The sequence below is a fragment of the Phascolarctos cinereus genome, unplaced genomic scaffold (assembly GCF_003287225.1).
Source record: "Phascolarctos cinereus isolate Bilbo 61053 unplaced genomic scaffold, phaCin_HiC Scaffold_4;HRSCAF=312, whole genome shotgun sequence".
Lineage (NCBI taxonomy): Eukaryota > Metazoa > Chordata > Mammalia > Diprotodontia > Phascolarctidae > Phascolarctos > Phascolarctos cinereus.
The window spans coordinates 264,305,851-264,323,941 of record NW_027555847.1 but is presented as its reverse complement, the minus strand read 5'-3'; the positions used below and the strand labels follow the sequence as shown (position 1 = coordinate 264,323,941).

The 18,091-nt window shown below is 43.2% G+C and overlaps 1 protein-coding gene across 4 annotated transcripts in view; it reads left to right on the top strand.

The window, feature by feature from the left end:
• Window positions 1-18,091, top strand: part of PAX5 (paired box 5) — a 354,065-nt gene that overhangs the window by 1,954 nt on the left and 334,020 nt on the right. For 2 of the 4 annotated variants that reach the window (XM_021004586.2, XM_078153036.1), the window contains exon 1: window positions 12,976-13,066. The exons of the other annotated variants lie outside the window; for them this stretch is intronic. In XM_021004586.2, the coding sequence (XP_020860245.1) occupies window positions 13,024-13,066 (43 nt within the window). In that variant the 5' untranslated portion in view covers window positions 12,976-13,023. Of the gene's footprint in view, window positions 1-12,975; window positions 13,067-18,091 lie in introns of those variants that run through there. 4 annotated transcript variants of the gene reach the window in all.

Sequence of the window (18,091 nt, the reverse complement as noted above, 5' to 3'; positions counted from 1 at the left end):
TGCACACTTTCAGAACAGAGAAAGTTGCTGGTCTAAGATGTTGTCCGAGACGTACAATACAGAAGTCACTTTTGTAGCCTGCTGTGTCTGGTGCACATAGTTCTAAGGTGGAGAGGGGAGGACATACTGAGATTGGGTGGGGGGAGAGCAGAGAAGAGTACTGGTTTCCCAGAAGATTGAGAACTGTCTCTATCCTCAGTCCTTTCTTAACCTAATAGTTTCTAACATCCCAACCTTTACCTCCCAACCCAGCCCCTCCCAGTGTCCCTTACCCTGGTATCGCTCTCTCAGTTACCCCCAAACTCATATTGCAGTTCTACAGCTAGGAAAAAGACTTGGGCTTTAGGATTCCAGATTCAGAAGGGAAAAGGGGAGGCTGGGAACCTCGAAGGAGTTTGGGGCATGAGGAGTGGGGGGAATGTATTTTGAATTGTGCAAAAGGGGATAGGAGGCAGGGCAGGAGCTCACCATGGTGGATCCTGGTGTAGGAGTTGGGACCGCAGGTAGGGCCACTGGAGTGCCTGGCATCCGTGTCTGTTGGAGTACTTGTGTACTGACAAGCTGTCTATAAATAATGTAATTTCAAGGAGATCGATGAGCTCTTTTATTAGTTAAATCGCCTGAATAATCGTTTAATCGATAAAGCATTTCATTCCTCTTTTGCTGCAGACACCGGAATGAGGTTGGGTGAGGGAGTAGGAAGGGAGGGCAAAAGCTCTCTTGGACCTGGTTCAGAGACCCATATCCCTCTTTCTTCCACTCCTCTGTCTCCCAGTCTCTCCTTCCCTCTCCCCTCTATTTCTTGTTCTGGGCTGCTCAGGCCCAAGGCCTGACTTTCCCAGCTCATTCCAGCAGAAGAATCTGCACCGTTGCCCTCCCCTGCCCCCATCTGTTTCTTAAGTGTGTATGTTCAGTTGGGGTTGGGTGGGTGAGTGTTGCTTTGCATTCCTCTGCTTTCACCAGTCTTGAGCCTCTAGTTGATAAGGGCAGACTTAAGGATGGATACTATGCTGGACCCTATGTGGATTAGTGGAAAGAAAACTGTTTGGGAATAGGAGAGGGAATGAGAAAGAAGCAAAATGCTGGTTGAGACTTGATCCTTTCTAGGTCAGGTTTGTTGGGGCAGGAAGGAAAGGAAAAAGGTGTGGGGGTTTGGATTTGAGCCTACAGTATGAGAAAGGTAGTAAGATCATTGTGTGGCCTGTGATGGGAGGAGGCCACAAACCTGAAAGGGAGAGGAAGGGAAAATTGGAGAGTAGGGGTAGAGGGCACCAACTAGAAAGCGTGTAAATGTAACCATCTCAGTTTGTCTGCTCCTCTACCCTTGGGTAGTTCTCATACTTCACTTCTGCTAGGCTGGGCCTTACGGGAAGCTTGAGAGGTTTAGATTCCTAGTTAAAGGAAAATGACATATTTTAAGGATTTGGGTTGAAGTGGAAGTTGGAGTTTTTCTTGGAGCCATCTTTTCTTAGCTGATAAATAATGCTTCCAGTTTGGAACCTAGTCGTCAAACCTCTCCCACCAGCACCCCAACTGATCCTCCAAAACTGGTTGAGTCATGAGTTAGGAATGGGGCATTTATATGCTTCAACTCATTTACAATGGAGCAAATTCCGATGCAGGTGCTGAAGCCAGTGTTAATTAAGTGGATTAAGTCAGATTTAGAGAGATGGTTAAGGGTTGCCACAAAGCTCCTTCTTTTTACTGGCTTATTGGATCCAGAGTCACAAAAAAGAAGTCAGTACCAATGTTTGACCTTTATTCCTAGTCTTTCTCTAGACCCCCAATTCTTTCTCTTTTCTGCCCTTTTGGGTCATGATGGATAGGTCTTTGCTCTCAGGTACATAATCCTTTTCAGCCTTCTTCTGGTTTACTGATTGGGCAGATCATTTGTCCTTTGCATCCACAGGGTCAGCTGAGTTAGGAGAACTATCATTGAAGGACCTCAGCTGGAAGGATGTGAGGTTGGGTTGGTATATACCTGAAAATGTTAGGGATGGTATTAATGTCACACCTCACTTTCACTGGTGGAGTCAATTCTTCACGTCTGAAAAGCTTTTCCATTTGAAAAATACTCAGGCTAAAAGTAGGAGTCTGGGCTTCCTCTTTTGTCTTCCTTACAAGACAACCTCAAAAATTAGCATCACCCCTTTTAAACCCAGAAAAATGATCAATTTGACCAGTAATGTACATCCCAGATGTGTCTAAAATCCTGTAGGCTTCCAAATTCTTTTTGGTTGGAGGGGTGGAGTGAGAAGAAAGTAAAAGGATTAGAGAACGCACTGAGATAAATTCGAGTTAGCAATTTCCTAACTCTCTGGCACAGGGAATCAGCCAGAATGAAGAAAAGGAAGAAACAGAAGAAGAAGACAGCCTGGGGGTAGGAAAGGGGAGGGGAGGCTTAGCCTAGTCTCCTTTGAGTCTTGCTCAGGGGTAACGTGGTACTGATGGACACCCTGGTCTCCTGGTGCCTGACAGGTCACTGAATCTAAGCAGTCTGTTAAGGGAGGTGCTTTTCCTCTCTGTGACCCGTGAAATAATCTATAGAATTGTTTACTTTCAGATCAAATCTCGCTGTCAAACACTCTCTGGTCGGACACACGTGGGGACCACACTTCCACTCTCAGCTTCTGCCATCCTGGGTGGGTTTACGTAATCACTCATCAAGGCTTCTAGACTATGTCGTTTCCAGGGAGTAAAAGGAGGAGGGAAGCTGGAGGGTGACCCCGGAGTCCGGTCCTATAATGCTCTCTGCATTATTTATCCTATGTGGCTTTAAGGGGAAGAACAGACCAGTTGTTGCCATTTCACCAAAAGCTAGACCTCAACCACTATCGTGAACGTAGCAAACTATGAAGCGTACAAAACAATTGCTAAAGCAGATCTCTGAGGCGCATTATTCTTCGGCAGACACAGAGGACACTCTGATCCAACAACTTCCCAGGAACCCAGTGACTAGCCGTCATTTTTAGTACTGGAGTTCGGCAGCCTGGGAGCGGAAGGAGGGGTGGATAGGGGGAAAAGGAGGATAGGGAAGATGAGAGGAGGTTGACAAGTTGGAGGTTACCACGTGTACCTCCGGCTTCTGCTTTAGGTCTGAGTTCTGAGAGAGATGGTAAATAATAGCACACTTCTTTCCATTTTTTTAAAAGAACACACACACACACACACACACACACACACACACACACACGAAGAAACAGAACACCTCAGAGCACAATAGCATTTCTGCCTGGGGAAGTTACCGGTTTTTAAGCCTCTTCCAGTCAACTTTTGGTGGTGGTAGTTTGAAGAAGTAAGAAAAACACATAGTTAGACAAGTCCAAAACTTGTCACCCATTCTCCCTCAGTCCAAATTGGGATATTTGGGTAGACGCTTTGATTCTTTTACTTTGCTCCCAGCAAAAATAAAAAGATCCAGTGGGAGAATTGGGACTGAGTATGAGCAGGCGATGGACAGAGAGAGACACAGAGACCAGAAGACGGAGAGGAGGCAGGAAGACATACAGAGAAACATAGAGACAGCGGAGACAGAGACAGAAATAGAAACAGAGAGGCACACGGAGACAGGAGGTGGGGTGAGGAGGGAGAGAGAGACAGAGAGACAGAGAATGACAGAGAGAGAGAGAAGAGGAGAAGAGAGGAGAGCAGAAGAGAGAAGAGACAAAGACAGACCTATCACATTTAAAGCACACAAGCCAAGGAACAAGGCATTCTTCCAAATTCAAAGATATGGAACCACTTTTTTTTTTGTATTGAAGAATCCAGACAATCTCAGTCCTTCACAAGTTTAAAACGTATTTGACAGACACCCTAAAACTCTATTTCTTGTTCGGAGGGGGTGCGGTGGGACATTCAAGCTATCCGAGTTTAGAGGGACCATAGACTTTCAGCAAAGGTCCGGAGAAATAGAATCCCTTGCCCTATTTTCGTTTTCTCAAGGAGACATTCGAAAAGTATTTTCAACGAACACTTTTTCTGAGTTCAAAGTTTTCTTGCCAATTTGTTACTCAGATTGGGTCAGGGCCGTGATACGTTATAGCAGGTGTGTAAGGTGGAAAGATTTGGCGGAAAAGATTGTGAGTAGGGGCTGGGGAGTGGGGTGGGGAATGCAGAAGTCCCACGAACTTCCTGTGCTTAAAATCAGACATACAGCCTTGGATCAGTAGTAGACCCTGGGGGAAGGAAGGGAATAGAATAAGCATCTGTACAGAAGTTACTAAGTGCCCCACACTGCGCTGAGCTCTTGACTAATAGTATCTCATTTGATCCTCACGACAGCCCTGAAAGATAGGTGCTGTTATAATCCCTGTGTTACAATTGAGGAATCTGAGAGTCAAGCTTGCCCCTCCATTTGAGTTCCAGTGTTTGGTATTTCTTACACATAGCATGTACAGGTAAACTCAAAGCAGAAGTCACCATGCCTAGAACAGAATGTTTGGGGAGGTGGGAGAGGAGTTGTGGGGGGGGGGTGGGGGAGAACGAAGGATTCAACCAAACCATTGAAAATAATAATTAAAAAATAGCAACCAAAGTATAAATGTAGTAGTTGGTTCGTGGGAGCAGGAAGAGAGGGAAAGATTGGTTCTGGCGTTCCATCTCTAGCTTCTGCTTCCAATCCTTCTGAGCTAGACGAAGATTGTTAAGGAAATATTCACAAGCATCCCTTTTCATCACCACAGATGGAATACTGACACCCTCCCCCAGAGGCATAGGGATCTCCAAATTGTGCTGAGGAGGAAGAGCAGATCAATACTAAGAGGAAGTCTTTCCTTAAGAAACAATAATTCCTCCTATTTGTGTAACTTTTATAGTTTGCACAATTCTTCACACCAATGATCTCATTTGAGTATCATAGCAGCATCTTATCTTTCAAGATATTGTCACAGTTCCTTAAATAAATCTTCAAAGATATCTAACAATAAAATAATAATTAAATAATGATTAAAATAATAATAATAACTTCTAGCATTTTTACAGTACTTTGAGGTTTTTCTTTTTAGGAGGGGATAGGATGGGATGTGTGATTCTGCATTTAGGAACCACAAACTTTCAGCAAAGGTCGGAAGAAATAGAATCCCTTGCCCTATTTTCACACTTTCACAACAACCCTTTGAAGTCGGTGCTATTATTATATTCACTGACAGATGAGGAAACTGAGGTTGAAGGAAGTTAAGTGACTTGTCCAGAGTCACATGGCTAAATGCCTGAGGTAGGATTTGAACTTAGATCTTTTTCACTCCATGCCAATACTCTATTCACTAAGCCACTTAGGTGTGCCCCATTTGATGAAAATTAGAATGTACAAAATAGATGAATTAGGTGATTCTAGTATTTATTAAGTTCCAAGGACATGATTGCTATTACCATGAAGAGCACAGTGGGAAAAATGAATGAGAATCAAGGGTCCAAGTGTTCAAGAAGCCTTCCAGTCTACTTAGGGACACTTTTGAGCTGGAGAACAGTTCTGTGGCAATGTGATGCCTCCTGCATATTTTACAGAGCTTCCATTTATATTGGCCTTGGGATCCCTCATACCTGACCTCGTTTGTTTATCACAATAACTTCATGAGGTCAAGGAATGTAAGTACTATTATTCCTGTTTTAAAGATGGGTGAATGAGTCCCTAAAACATTAAATGTCTATCTCAAGTCTACACAGTGAGTGGGAAGCTGAAAACCAGGTTTTTCTAGTCACTGAAGTATTTATTAAGGATCTACTGTGTGCCAAGCACTGTGCTAAGTGCTGGGTATACAATGAAAGGCAAAACAAAAGCAAAAGAAAACAAAACAAAAACAAACAAATGGACAAAAAACCCCCACAAAACAACTGGAAGCATATTCCTACTCTCAAAGATGTTGAATAGGGAGACAACAGATAAACAACTATACACAAAATGTATACAGGATAAATAAGAGATAATTAAGAGAGCAAATGAATGTTGGGAAAGATGGTGGGATTTTAGCTGGAATTTGAAGGAAGCCAGGAAGGACAAGGAGGCAGAGATAGTAGGGAAAGAATTCCAGGCATGGGGAGAAGGGGAGTTTTAATTCTTTTTCTGCTATATCAATTGGAGTATAAATAGATGGAGATTTAGGGCATTTAGAGTATGGGGAAGAACAAATAAAGGAGCTAGGAAGGTGATGGATTTTAAAAAATTTCACCACAAAATTCCTTTCAATCATGAGTTCTCTTGGTACTTAAGATTCAATTTACATAAATTGATTTACAGGCCAACTTAGGCCAGACATCTATTGAAAAAGTAGCACACATCTGCATTACAGGAAAGCCTAAGATTCTGGATGGGAAGACATATTTCAGTCAGGATCAGACTTCTTCCCAGTGCGTTTCCCTTCCTATAGGAGTAGACTCCAGTAAAAAGCATAGTAGACCTAGGCCTTGTTCACATTGTACAAGCCTAAGTGAGAGTCATGCAATAATGCTACACCTACTACCACTGTTACAAGTAACAATAATATAATTATAGATGAAAAGTGGTACCTGATGTGTTGTGATTATCGAGGGGTCCCATTTCAATTAAGAGATCCATTAAATTAAGGGATCTTCCAGGGCTGCAACCACCAGGTAGGAAGTAGCTAGGCTTAGGATAGGAACTCATGTTTCTCAGTCTCCTCCTCCTATAGTTAGAGTTCATCCCTTTTGTGTCCTGGAGAAAGTTCATGGCAATAAAATGGGGCAGGAAAGAGGAGGGAAGGTGAAAGGTGGAAAAATAAAGCATCTGGCCCAAAGTGTCACAATCCCAGAGTCCCAGGCAGTATCCCCAGCACCCTTTTCCAAGTCCAAGAGAGAGCCAGTGGGAAAATCCCTCAGATCAAAGTCAAACCCCTGTGAAGATGGCGCTGCACTAATGTAGCTGGGGCAAATCTAAACATCTAACAGAGGGGGAGAAGAAGGGGTAGCCCTTCCCCCACCTCTGGTAAAAACCTGCTAGACTGATCTGCGCAATGAATGTTAGATTGGAAACTCCCTCTGCCGGGCGCAGACAGCGACTGCAGTAGCAGCGTGGACATTTCCCTAAGGTGGGCATACATTGCTCAGGGATCCTGCAAAACCAAAAACCTGGGATGCAAGAAGAAAGCATCTGCAAAGGAAATAATAATGTCGAAGTGGCATCTTCCTCCCCCCATCCCACCGCACTCAGGAAAAAACTTCAGTCTCCCTGCCCCTACTTCCTACAGAGACCACCAGAGAAGTATGAAGAGAAGCATGTCAGTTAATGTTATAAGATGACATCTATCTCCACAACCTGATTTAAAAAATACAGCCCATCTAAGTTCAACCCCCCTCTCACAGACACACAGCCCATCCCCATTAGAAGCAAGGCTGAAGGAGAGAATAGAAACCACCCCCATCCCAATTTCTGTTTCTGCTTTTCTTCTGACAAATGCTTCCTCTTCTGGTGACTACGAGAGGCCTAATGCTCAGGTCCTCAGTGGAAAAGAGTTGACCAGAACAGCAGTTCCCAAAGCTAGAGCTATGGGGCCTTCCTCAAGCCAATACATAGCTAGTGGTAGAGAAACTTCAGAGGCTAGGAATTCAGGAACTCTGGGAAAACAAAAAATGTCCATGGTAAATAACCTTTGGAAGAGGGTGGAGATGCTTAGCTCAGGGTCTGACTGATCCCAAGGAGGGTCAAGAAGGCATTCTTTTAGTAGGAATGAGGTGAAAGGCTTAGGATTTCTTTTATTAGGATTTCCCGGGGCCTTGGCAGGGAAGATCTGCTGATTACATTGCTCTCAGAGCCCCTTTCCCCTCTACCCCACTCCTTTAGGTTAACTTGTGCTCTGAATATACAAGTGTAGGTCCTGTAAACCTGTCTACTGTGTTGACAAGAGGACACATAAAGGAACCTGCCTTGGGAGAAAGGAATTAAATAGTGGGTTGGCTTTGGTTGGAAGCCTGTTGTTCACTTGTGCATCCCAGTCTCTTGCAAAGATTCCACATTCTATGGAAGTGTGCGGATTTGGTTTTAAGAAGCAGGCCCTGTTGGATGGCGTTCACCTTTGCATCTAGGTTTTCCTGCATTTAGAGGAACTTTCCCCACTGCAAAATACCTTTTTTTTTGAGGGGAGGGGGCACTGAGATGATGTCTTTTTTGTAAGAAAAATGTTCCTCCCAAAACATACCCTGTATAAATATTTAAGTTCTGCTTGTCCACTAGCTTCAGAGAAAACGAGTATGGTAGAGGCTCAGCCCAAACCCAAGAAGACTAGCCTTTTCAGAAGCCTAATGAAAGCTAAAAGTTAAAGTAACTGTTGAGCATTAAAATAGAGTTGGGAAATAGACTTCCAGGATTCTTTTGTTATTGTTATTGATAATTTCATTTATTAGTAAAGCCTGGACTCTCTGTGTGTGTGTGTGTGTGTGTGTGTGTGTGTGTGTGTGTGTGTATTACATGCATACAATACCCACAAGGACAATAAATTGCATACTTCTCTATTTTCAGAAACATCCTCAGAACAGGAGACAATATTACAGAACAGCAGATGGGCTTTTGAGCCGTGTTTCTTCTGCTTTTATCTGAAGCCTCGGGGAAGGATTGGCTGTAGTTTAGAGGTCTCAGTGACAACACATACAGCAGAACAACTTAAAACAAACAAACAACTTTTCAATGCTCTAAAGTGGGAAAAATAAAACGGGAGGGAGTGACAATCTGGGTCTTGGTTTTTTTGGGGGGGTGTGGGCATGGGGGTTCAGAAGGTGGGAATGCAGGAGAAAGAGGTTGCCACAGGGAAGAGACAGACAAATAAGAGGTAGAGACAGACACAGAAGGATAGAATGGTTCATCTCAAGTAGTGATTTCATGACTTTTTTTTTCACCTCATAGGTCTCATTCTGGTACTTAGAATATAAAGATGTTTATTTATTTTTAAATTATTTTGGTAAGAAGATTATAACATAAAGATCAAGAAGCATTAGCCAGGGAATATTAATTGCATTGCTTCTGTATTTTAAAAGAACTATCTTGTTGGGATCCACTTTCGGTGTCAGATCTCTTCCATGGGGTATAAGTTTATACTGAGGATTCTGACAGATTGAGAAACAAGACAAGGGAAAAGTCAACTTTGCCTTTATATATATAGAAAACTGTTTAGCCCTTTCTTGGAGATCTTTTATAACATCTAGCCAGTTCATGGAATCTCTTGACTTTAGCTTTGGCTTTCAACCTCATAAAAGCAAAATAAACATTTCTCATCTACATAGGTTATTATTATCTCTTTATTTCAGGTAAAAGAAATACTTTTTTTTTTGGTCCTAGATCTGTAGTTCATCAGTTTGGGAGATTTGGTGTAGAAACTATTTTGGTGTAGAAAATTTTACTGTTGTAGGGTAATTTATTTGCAGTTTATAGTGTCAGAATTGCCTGGGGCACAGAGAGGTTAAGTTATTTGCCAATGGTAACATGGTCATTGTGTGTGAGAGGCAACACTCGAAACTTGACTCTAAGCTCAGCTCTCTATGCTCTGTGCCTTATGGTGATATTGGTATAAAGTAGGATAGGGACTTGGCCTGTGATATCATGAGTATGGGGAGCTCTTTGGTAAGAAAACTTTCTCTTCCATAGTAGGTCGCACTTTCTTTGCTTTTAATCTTAGAGAGTTGCCTAGAGCACTAAGCTAAGTGACTTGCCCAAGGTCATATAGCCAATAAGGGTTAGAGGCAGGAATTTGAACTCAGGTTTTCTTTGAGGCTTGCTCACTATTCACTTTTCCATGCTGCCTTTCATCTTACCTGATTTCTTAAAATTAACTTGGGAGTGGATAGGAGGGTGAAAACAGTAGTAGCTCTTGAATGGAGTTCCCCCCCCCCCTTGGTTAATGCTTGCCTATGTATTAAGCTCAAAACTCCAGCCACATATACATCTACACAACATAGAATTGATGATGCACAAAATTATCTAAAGGGAGACGGAGAATGTGAGAGAAGGGAGACTGATTCTGAAGTCTGTCAGGCATCTGAAAATATACCCGGCAATAACTATAGATTTCATGAAGGCTGAATAATAACCAGAAGAAAAATGAACTGTGTCCAATCTCTATTGTGAAGTATGCCATTTGCTCTGGGAGCGGAGGCCAGGAAAGGCAGCGAGCTTCTTCCGTATTTAATGATCATTATCACACACTCTCATTTTGCAGTTCACTATAGAAAAGGAAGCACCCTTCTGTGACTTTTATAAAAGTGCCTATTTTTTAAACAAAATCGCCAAGGCCTTTGTCACCATTTCATTAGCTTCCTACTAAGGTGATGAGACTGGGGGTGGGGTGGGGCTGGAGGGGTGTGTCTTTTATTTGAAAGGGGTGTGTGGGGGGGGGGAGGGCAGTTGCAGAGAAAATCCTCTCCGAATCAGGAGCTGTGAACTCTGAAGAACCTTGAATGAACACGGCTTCAAAGTGCATCTTATTCGTTTATTAACATTGACACTAATAAAAAAAGACTCCAGAGGCCTCATTTCTCCCTGCTTTTGGGGGGGGTGTGTTGCTTAGACTAAGAACAGCACTTGATTTTACTTAATCAAAACAAATCTCAAACAATCCTCAAAACCCCCTTCACCCTGTTCTTTGTAAACATGGAATTCCTGGGACATCTAGGAGCTGTGTGCATGCCCAGGGTAGACTGGCAGTGCTGGAGGAAAGGCAGAAAGGAACGCGCTGAGGGGCATCATGTAGGATTCGATTGAGAATCAGCTCTCTCCCTTGCAGGGCATTCCTAGCGAGCCAGAGCGTTGGGATGAAGTGCAATAAGCGGACCTAGGGCTCCTAGGCTGCCTGCGTCTCTTGGCCTCCTTCTTCACCCCTTCCCTTTCCCCCTCCTTTCCCTTCAGCTCTGGGCTACCCAACTTCTCCCTCTTACTACGCCCTTCGCGTTTGTCAATGAACGTGGCGCCGCCTTCAGAGCCCAACCCCCCGTTCTCTCCCATTGCTCCGGTGTCAGCTAATCAGGCGGAGCCCGCCAGCCATTCAGCCAATGCGACGAGACCGCGGGCCGGGAGCGCCTTGGGCTCCGTAGATTGGCCGCAGTGGCCTTGATTGACGGGCTGCCCCCCCACGGCCCCCCCCCCGCGGCGGGCTGGCTCCCTCCACCCCCGAGGCTGAGCCCCCGGCAGCGCTGTCCACATGCAGCGGGTCCTGAAAGCCGGTCCCGGGAAGCGCGTTTCTGCACTATGGGCGTGGAATAGCCGGAGGGCAAACCACCAGCGCCAGCGCCAAGACCACCAGCAGCAGCAGCGGCGGCGGCGGCGGCGACGGCGCCGGCGACGGTGGCGGGAGCAGCGGAGACGCTGACATACTGAACTCCGCCTTGCCCGCCACCTAACCCAAGGAGCCGCCGGGGGAACCGCTCTGGTCGCTTGGGCGGCTTTCGGCACAGGAGGAGGACTTGGGAAGCTAGGTCTGCGTCCAGAAAGCCCCGGGGGGACCGCACGGACCTGAAGCGAGGGGGCACGGAGGGCTTGCATCTTGATTCCCAGCTCGGGGCCCCGAGCCGAAGCAGGTGGGAAATCTCCAACGTCGGCCCTAGTCCCTCGGAGGCTGGGACCGCCCGCAGCGCCCCGACAGACTCCCCGCAGGCAGCACCTGGAGTCGGTTGGGTCTGGACATCCGCAGCTGGACAGCGGAAAGAGAAAGAGCCGGCTGAGGCTCTTCGAAGTCTCGAATGGTGGTCGAGGATATGGGAGCGCGGCGGTTTCAGCCGGCATCTAAGAAACTTTAAAGCCAGAGACCAACCCTGCATCTACGGGACCCAGAGCAGTCAAGGACAGCGTCCTCACCCCCATCACTATCCAGCAGTAGCACCAGCACCTTCTTTGCCCCTGGGGCTCTGCCTGGTGTGTGTGTGCGCGAGTGTGTGTGTATGTGTGTGTGTGTGTGTGTCCGCGCGCGCGCGCGCGGGTGGGTGTCTGTGGATGGCAGAAATTAAAGAGAGTCCCCATTTTTTCCACCTCTCCATCTCTCTAGTCACTCCTCTGCTGGGATGTTAAGAATTCACCGCTGTTGCTTCTATTGGACTCATTCCAAGCTTCTCGGTTCTCTCGGGTCCATTTTCAAGTGTCCATTTGAGGCCCTAGGATAAGTTCTTAGAAAAAGAAGAGAGAGAGAGAGAGAGAGAGAGAGAGAGAGAGAGAGAGAGAGAGAGAGAGAGAGAGAGAGCCTTGCCATGGACCTCAGCATGAATTGGGAGGAAAAAAGGGAGGATCTGAGACCTAAACGGTTCTGATTTGTCTTCAGGACTGTGGCATTCTAAACAACATCCCTTGCTAAAGCTTATGTATACGAACGGGTTTTGTTGCAATTGCTTTTTTAAAACCCAGTTGTATTCTGGAAATCTTTACAATCTTGTCAACACAAAGGCATAAACTCACCACCAGGCCAACCGCCGAACAGCTCTCTCTTCTTATCTTCCCCAGTGCCCCTACATGTAGGAATAGCAAACAAATTAATCCCTCCAAAAAGGCTGATTCCAGGCCATTCTTTGGTATATTTATGATCTCGAGTGCTAACTATACATATATATATTTTTGGAGAAATACGCCTTTAAAACACAAGGTCCACAATATCTGGATTGCTGCAGGTGACCTCCGACTTTGGACAACTGCCACCGAAGGAGCTCTGGGTCAGGTGCCTGGGGTTTTCCTTTTTTTGTGACATGCGTATGGCGTTTTGATGCTTTCTTCCGGGGGAAAAAAGCGACCTGACTCAGCCGTCTGTCTTCAAGCTTACGTCTGGAAAAAAAAAAATCTTGCAGTGCCTCCTTAGGAGTTTGGGGACATAATTCTATACCACCGCTAATTCTATCAGCAACTGCATAGCGTAGTGATTGCCCCCCAAACCACTTTCTCCTTTTACTTTAAGAAATAACCAGACTTTGCAATTTGCAAAGGGATTTTAAAAAATACACAAAATTTCTTCTTATTGTTGTTGGCTCCAGTGAGATCTTTGCAGTAGGTGCAAGGTGGTCGTGATCTCATCTGAAAAAAGCGTCTGACTCAAGCTGTGGATCGCTCCGATGGAAATACACTGTAAGCACGACCCGTTTGCAGCAATGCATAGTAAGTAGGCTGCTAGTTCACTTCTCTCTCATTTAGGACCAATCCCACCACACCTTTCTATGGGTCGCAAGGCATCTCCAGGGTTTATTAAATGGGGCTAGTAGATACAGATGTCTCTAGACATCAAGTAGTGAGCCGAGGTGTAGTACTTGACTTGCTCCTCAAAAATATAGAACCTTTCAATAGATAAGGGCAAAGGGATGGGAAGTCCAGCAACAGCAACCTGAAACTACAGAAGCAGCTTCTCTCCCCAGTTACACCTCCGTTCTTGAGAGCAACTTTCAGAATATCTCTTTACCTTCATTTGAACGCAGAAACAAATATTCTTTCCCTTCTCATTTTGTTACCGTACGTAGAAGGCGTTAAAATACCACTGTTGACATTAACATTATTATTATTATTATTCTTTAAAATATTTTTTGCTCTTGTTATTTCTGAAAGTCAGTAAATGTCAGCTAGATGTTTGACCTGGAATGCATTTTTAAAAAACCTTCCTATACAGACTATTGATATTTTTATATTAAATCAAACAAGGTCAATCCACTTTTTGGTTGCAATAGATTTAAAAATCTCACTTTTAGATTTAAGGCGATCAATTAACAATGAGATCTTGGTAAGGGAGCTCAAACAATATTGTTTGATGACTCTCCTCTGACAGGCTTGTTTCTCATTTTTCTTTTTCCTTTCTTTTCTTTTTCCAATTAAGTCCGAGAACTTTCCTTTACAAAGTTGCAGAAATGTGTCAAACTAGAGTCACCACTCCTCAGTTTAAGTGTGTACAAATGAAACTGCTGGCAGTACGGGCGAACACTGGGAAAACAACGTTTAGGAATGAAAGCAGCATCTCATAGTTTGAAGGGAGGGGGTTAAAATTGTACCAAGTCGTTGTTAGTCAAGTCCCCTTTTAAAAAGAACTGCTCAAGGGGTGGGGTACTTTTTTTTCTCTTCCCCCCACCCCTTAACAAACCTTCAGGTCGAGCTCAAGCTGCTGGCTTGACTTTCTACTACGTATAGAAATAAATATATTTGCATATATGTATATATATATATATATAATACACGCATATACATACATACATATATGTGCACGTATTCAATATGTAAAAGTATGATCTCTCTATCACTTTGAAAGAGAAAATTACTATATTTCTTCTTCTGATACGTTGTTAATCCGGCAAGGTTAAAGTCATGCAAAGCAGCGCTGGCATGGCAAAGCTGTAGCCCTAGACTTAACCATGAAGTTAGCAGATTGTGTGTAATGCTTTTGGCTCGAGATTTGTTGTGGTTGAGAGATTTGGGGAAGATTTATCCATTAACACAGTGTTATGTGAAATGACATCTCCTCTCATGGTGAGTTAAACGCTGGATTAGATCTAGAGATTTCAAGGAAATATAAACTAGAACTAATCACATTTCCCTCCTGGGCTCTGCCGCCTTTCGAGCTAAGATCCTGACGTTGTAAAATGCAGTGGCGAAGACTGTGAGGCTTTCTTTTCTTTTCTTTTCTCTTCTTTTCCCCCCTCTGACTTGCTTTTCTTCTTTCCTGCTTTCTTTCTTAACCTCCCCTTTTCTAGATCTACTTTTATTTGTAACATAAACAATTTTGGAGGGGAACACTGAACAGGGTGTCCTGGTCCAAGAATAGAGAAAAGGGCAGACAAACAGAGAAGTACATTTTCCTGACTGGAGGATACTATTTTACTTCAGGACCTCTGGAAAAAGAATCTTGGGTAAACAAATATGCTGCAACTTAAATAATCGACATTTTTATATTTTAAAAGATGTAATTGTTTTGTGAAAAGGGTAAACCTAAATGAACAGGCATACACTTAAATGGGGAGGAAGTCTTTGAAGTGAAAAAAATAGAAATCACTATTAATATCATCGTGGCAAATGCATATTTTGCTGGATTTGTCTTTGTGTTAACTCAAGCAGATGGAGCATAAATATAGGAAGTGACTGGTGACTGAGAGCGCCTTTCCAACATTCACTCAACCAATGGTAAATCTATCCTAAAGTGCTTTAAGGAGAGAGGGATGGATGGAGATCCTCAGACTTTAAAAATAATTTTAAACAAGTATTTACCAATTATTTTAGGGGAGTGATGCAATGTGCCAGTGAAAGAAAAACCAGGGGAGAAGTTTCTGTTTTAATTTCCCAGCTCAGTGGGGTTCTTTTTGACTAAGCACATTCCACTGAACAAAATGGATTTACATGATTTTCTCTTGCCTGGTGGAGGAGTTAATTCAAAGTTTTCTCTCCCTTTATTTCTGGGACTGGAAGCCATGGCCTTGTCTCTGACCTAGGTCTTACCCTGTTAGGGCTCACTCTAGTTATTTGTCTGCTTTTTTTTTCACTTTCAAGACCAAGACGAGGGAAGTTTGCTGAGTGATGCAGAGTTAACAGAGTTAGATTCGGAAGCAGAAATGATCTAAGTAAATAGCTTTACTCTTTGAGATCGTAGGAAAGAAGACACATGAAATTTAAACAGCCCAAGATGAAGGATGTTTGTAAACTGCTGGATAGAATTTCCATGCCCAGATTTTGTGTAAGACATAATAAATGTAGTCTAATTCATCCTTGCAGTGGAGGGAAAGGCTGTAAGCTCTTGTAGGGATTTATTTCTATTTAAATGGCATTAGTGTATTTGTATTAGCTTATTACTTTGGTGTGAAGAGAGTCCTATAGTTACAAGTAGAATAAACATAATATGTTACCAATATGCACAGCTCATTTTGGCAATCTTTCTTTAAGGCTACTGCAGATCTACTCACCTACACCTGTCTACCACTTCTTTCTCATAAATGCTATTCCTGCACCTTATGCCTCTTATGTTGCATGACTTTATTCCTGGAAGAAACAAATGGGGGCTTGACTTTAATTGCTTGTTACCTTAAATACTTAGCCAAAGAGTAACCTTGAACAGCTTGAAAGAATTGGCAACATAGTCAATAGGGATCCAAATAGTGCAGATGGAGCCCAGAAAAGGAGTTCTCTTCTGCTTAGTTTCCTTATTTCCCATTGTGTCTCTTCCTCCCTCCATGCTTCTGGAAGAACACAAGGTTAATTAAGGAGCAAGTTCTTCACCTTTAACACCCCAACATTGTAAGAACATTTAACCAATGTCTTTTCTTTAAATGAAGGAGTGATTCAGCTGAACTATCTTGACTAATGCCCCCTGGGAGTTTAGAGCCCTGGAAACTCTAGGGCTAGAAGAGTTGACCCAGACGGAGCAGTATACAAATAACTTTTCCTTTTAAAAACGCAGAGGATAGGCTTCAGAATCAATCCCCTACTCACATTGATAGGACAAATGAGTTTACTTTCTAGTTTCTACTGATAGTCAAAGGACATCTTAAACCAAATAAATGATGACAGCAATAGAAATAAAGCTTTGAATCAGAATTTCTTTGTTCGATAGGGAATTGGGAGTGTGTGCTCAATTTATCCAATAATATAAGGAGAGGTGTTTGTAAGTATCCTTTCCTAGAGTATACAATTAAGGAAATCTTTGTATATGTATTTACGCATATGTGCTCATGTATACATAAAGAAGGGAAGGATGATGGGAAGTCATAAAAAATTCCAGATCGATTAGATTTCATATTGGGAGGTCAAGAAGAGTTAAATAGCCAGGAAAGATTTTTCATTTGATCTGAGTTTTTTAAGTCTAATTCAGAGGGGGATCACATTGCACAGGCTGGGAAGCAAAGCAGACCCCCCCCCCCGTGAGGTTACACTCATTCCTGTGAGTACATAGACATATTTTACGCACATGGGCATTGGTCAAAGACTAGACACATATTCTTTTAACCCTTATTGAACAGGGCACTTTTAAATTATACCATTAGCTTGAAGGGGACACTTCCTTTGGTTGAAATGCGTAGGACACATCAAGTATAAGAATCCTTGATTGGGCCTTACATTATTCTCTGATGGATTATTTTTAATTACCAAAATTTTTGTCTCCAAAACCTTTCTTCCCTCACCTCACACCCTCTCACACCCAGAACATAGCTAGAAGATACTTAAAATGAAATAGGACATGGAGCTTCCCTTTGGCTTTGCCTGTGCTAATTGGTACTTACTTTTAAGGCTTATTAAATTACCCAACTTCAGGAAAACAGTGCTGTTTTATTATTTTATAGACTATGACATCCAAGTCTCTCTTTATCTGGAAGACTTGACCTGAGACTGACTGTCTTTGCCTTTGCTACTTTTCTCTCTTTCTCTGTATGTCTCTCTCTCTGCCTCAGTCTCTTTCCATCTCTTTTCCTCACCAGCACCTCTGCCCTAGCATTTTAAATGTCTTTATGTAATGATTCCATGAATATATATGCATATATATTTCCTGCTCTAATTATCTATCTATCTATCTATCTATCTATCTATCTATCTATCTATCTATCTATCTGTCTATCTATCTATCTATCTACTTTGGCAGCAGTGTGTGTATATGTGTGTGTATGTGCACGCGTGCATGTGTGTGCATGTGCATGCGCACATGTGTTTTGGAACAAGGGGGAAGTTCAGGTTCCTGTGTTCACAGCTCACAGTAATATTTTCTTTACATTTTCGGGTGAAGTTTCTAGTTCGAGAACAGATGGTTCCCAGCTCAGAGCCTCACAGTTAGCTTCCCAATGTGTATATCATGTCTTTACCTTAAACAGGGATATGCAGACAGAGGCATAGAGTGCCTATGGAAAGAGTCCAGGGCAGGTGAGTATGGCTAGCACGTTGGCACTGGAAGACTTCAGTAAATGACCCACTAACTCTTTGAGAGGAGCAATTGGGAGAGTTTCCTTTAGAAACATAAACTAGGACCCAAGATCAGGGATTTTGACTGGGATATTTGATTTAAAAATGTACATAAGGGGGTAATGTTATTTTATATACACACACACAGAGGACAGTAGAAAATTGAGACACATCTGGGATGTCTAGCTGCTAAACAAACCAGGTGGTGGGCATGGCAGGGGGGCAGGAGATAGAAGACTTAAGGTATATTTCTTTAAACTAACTAGG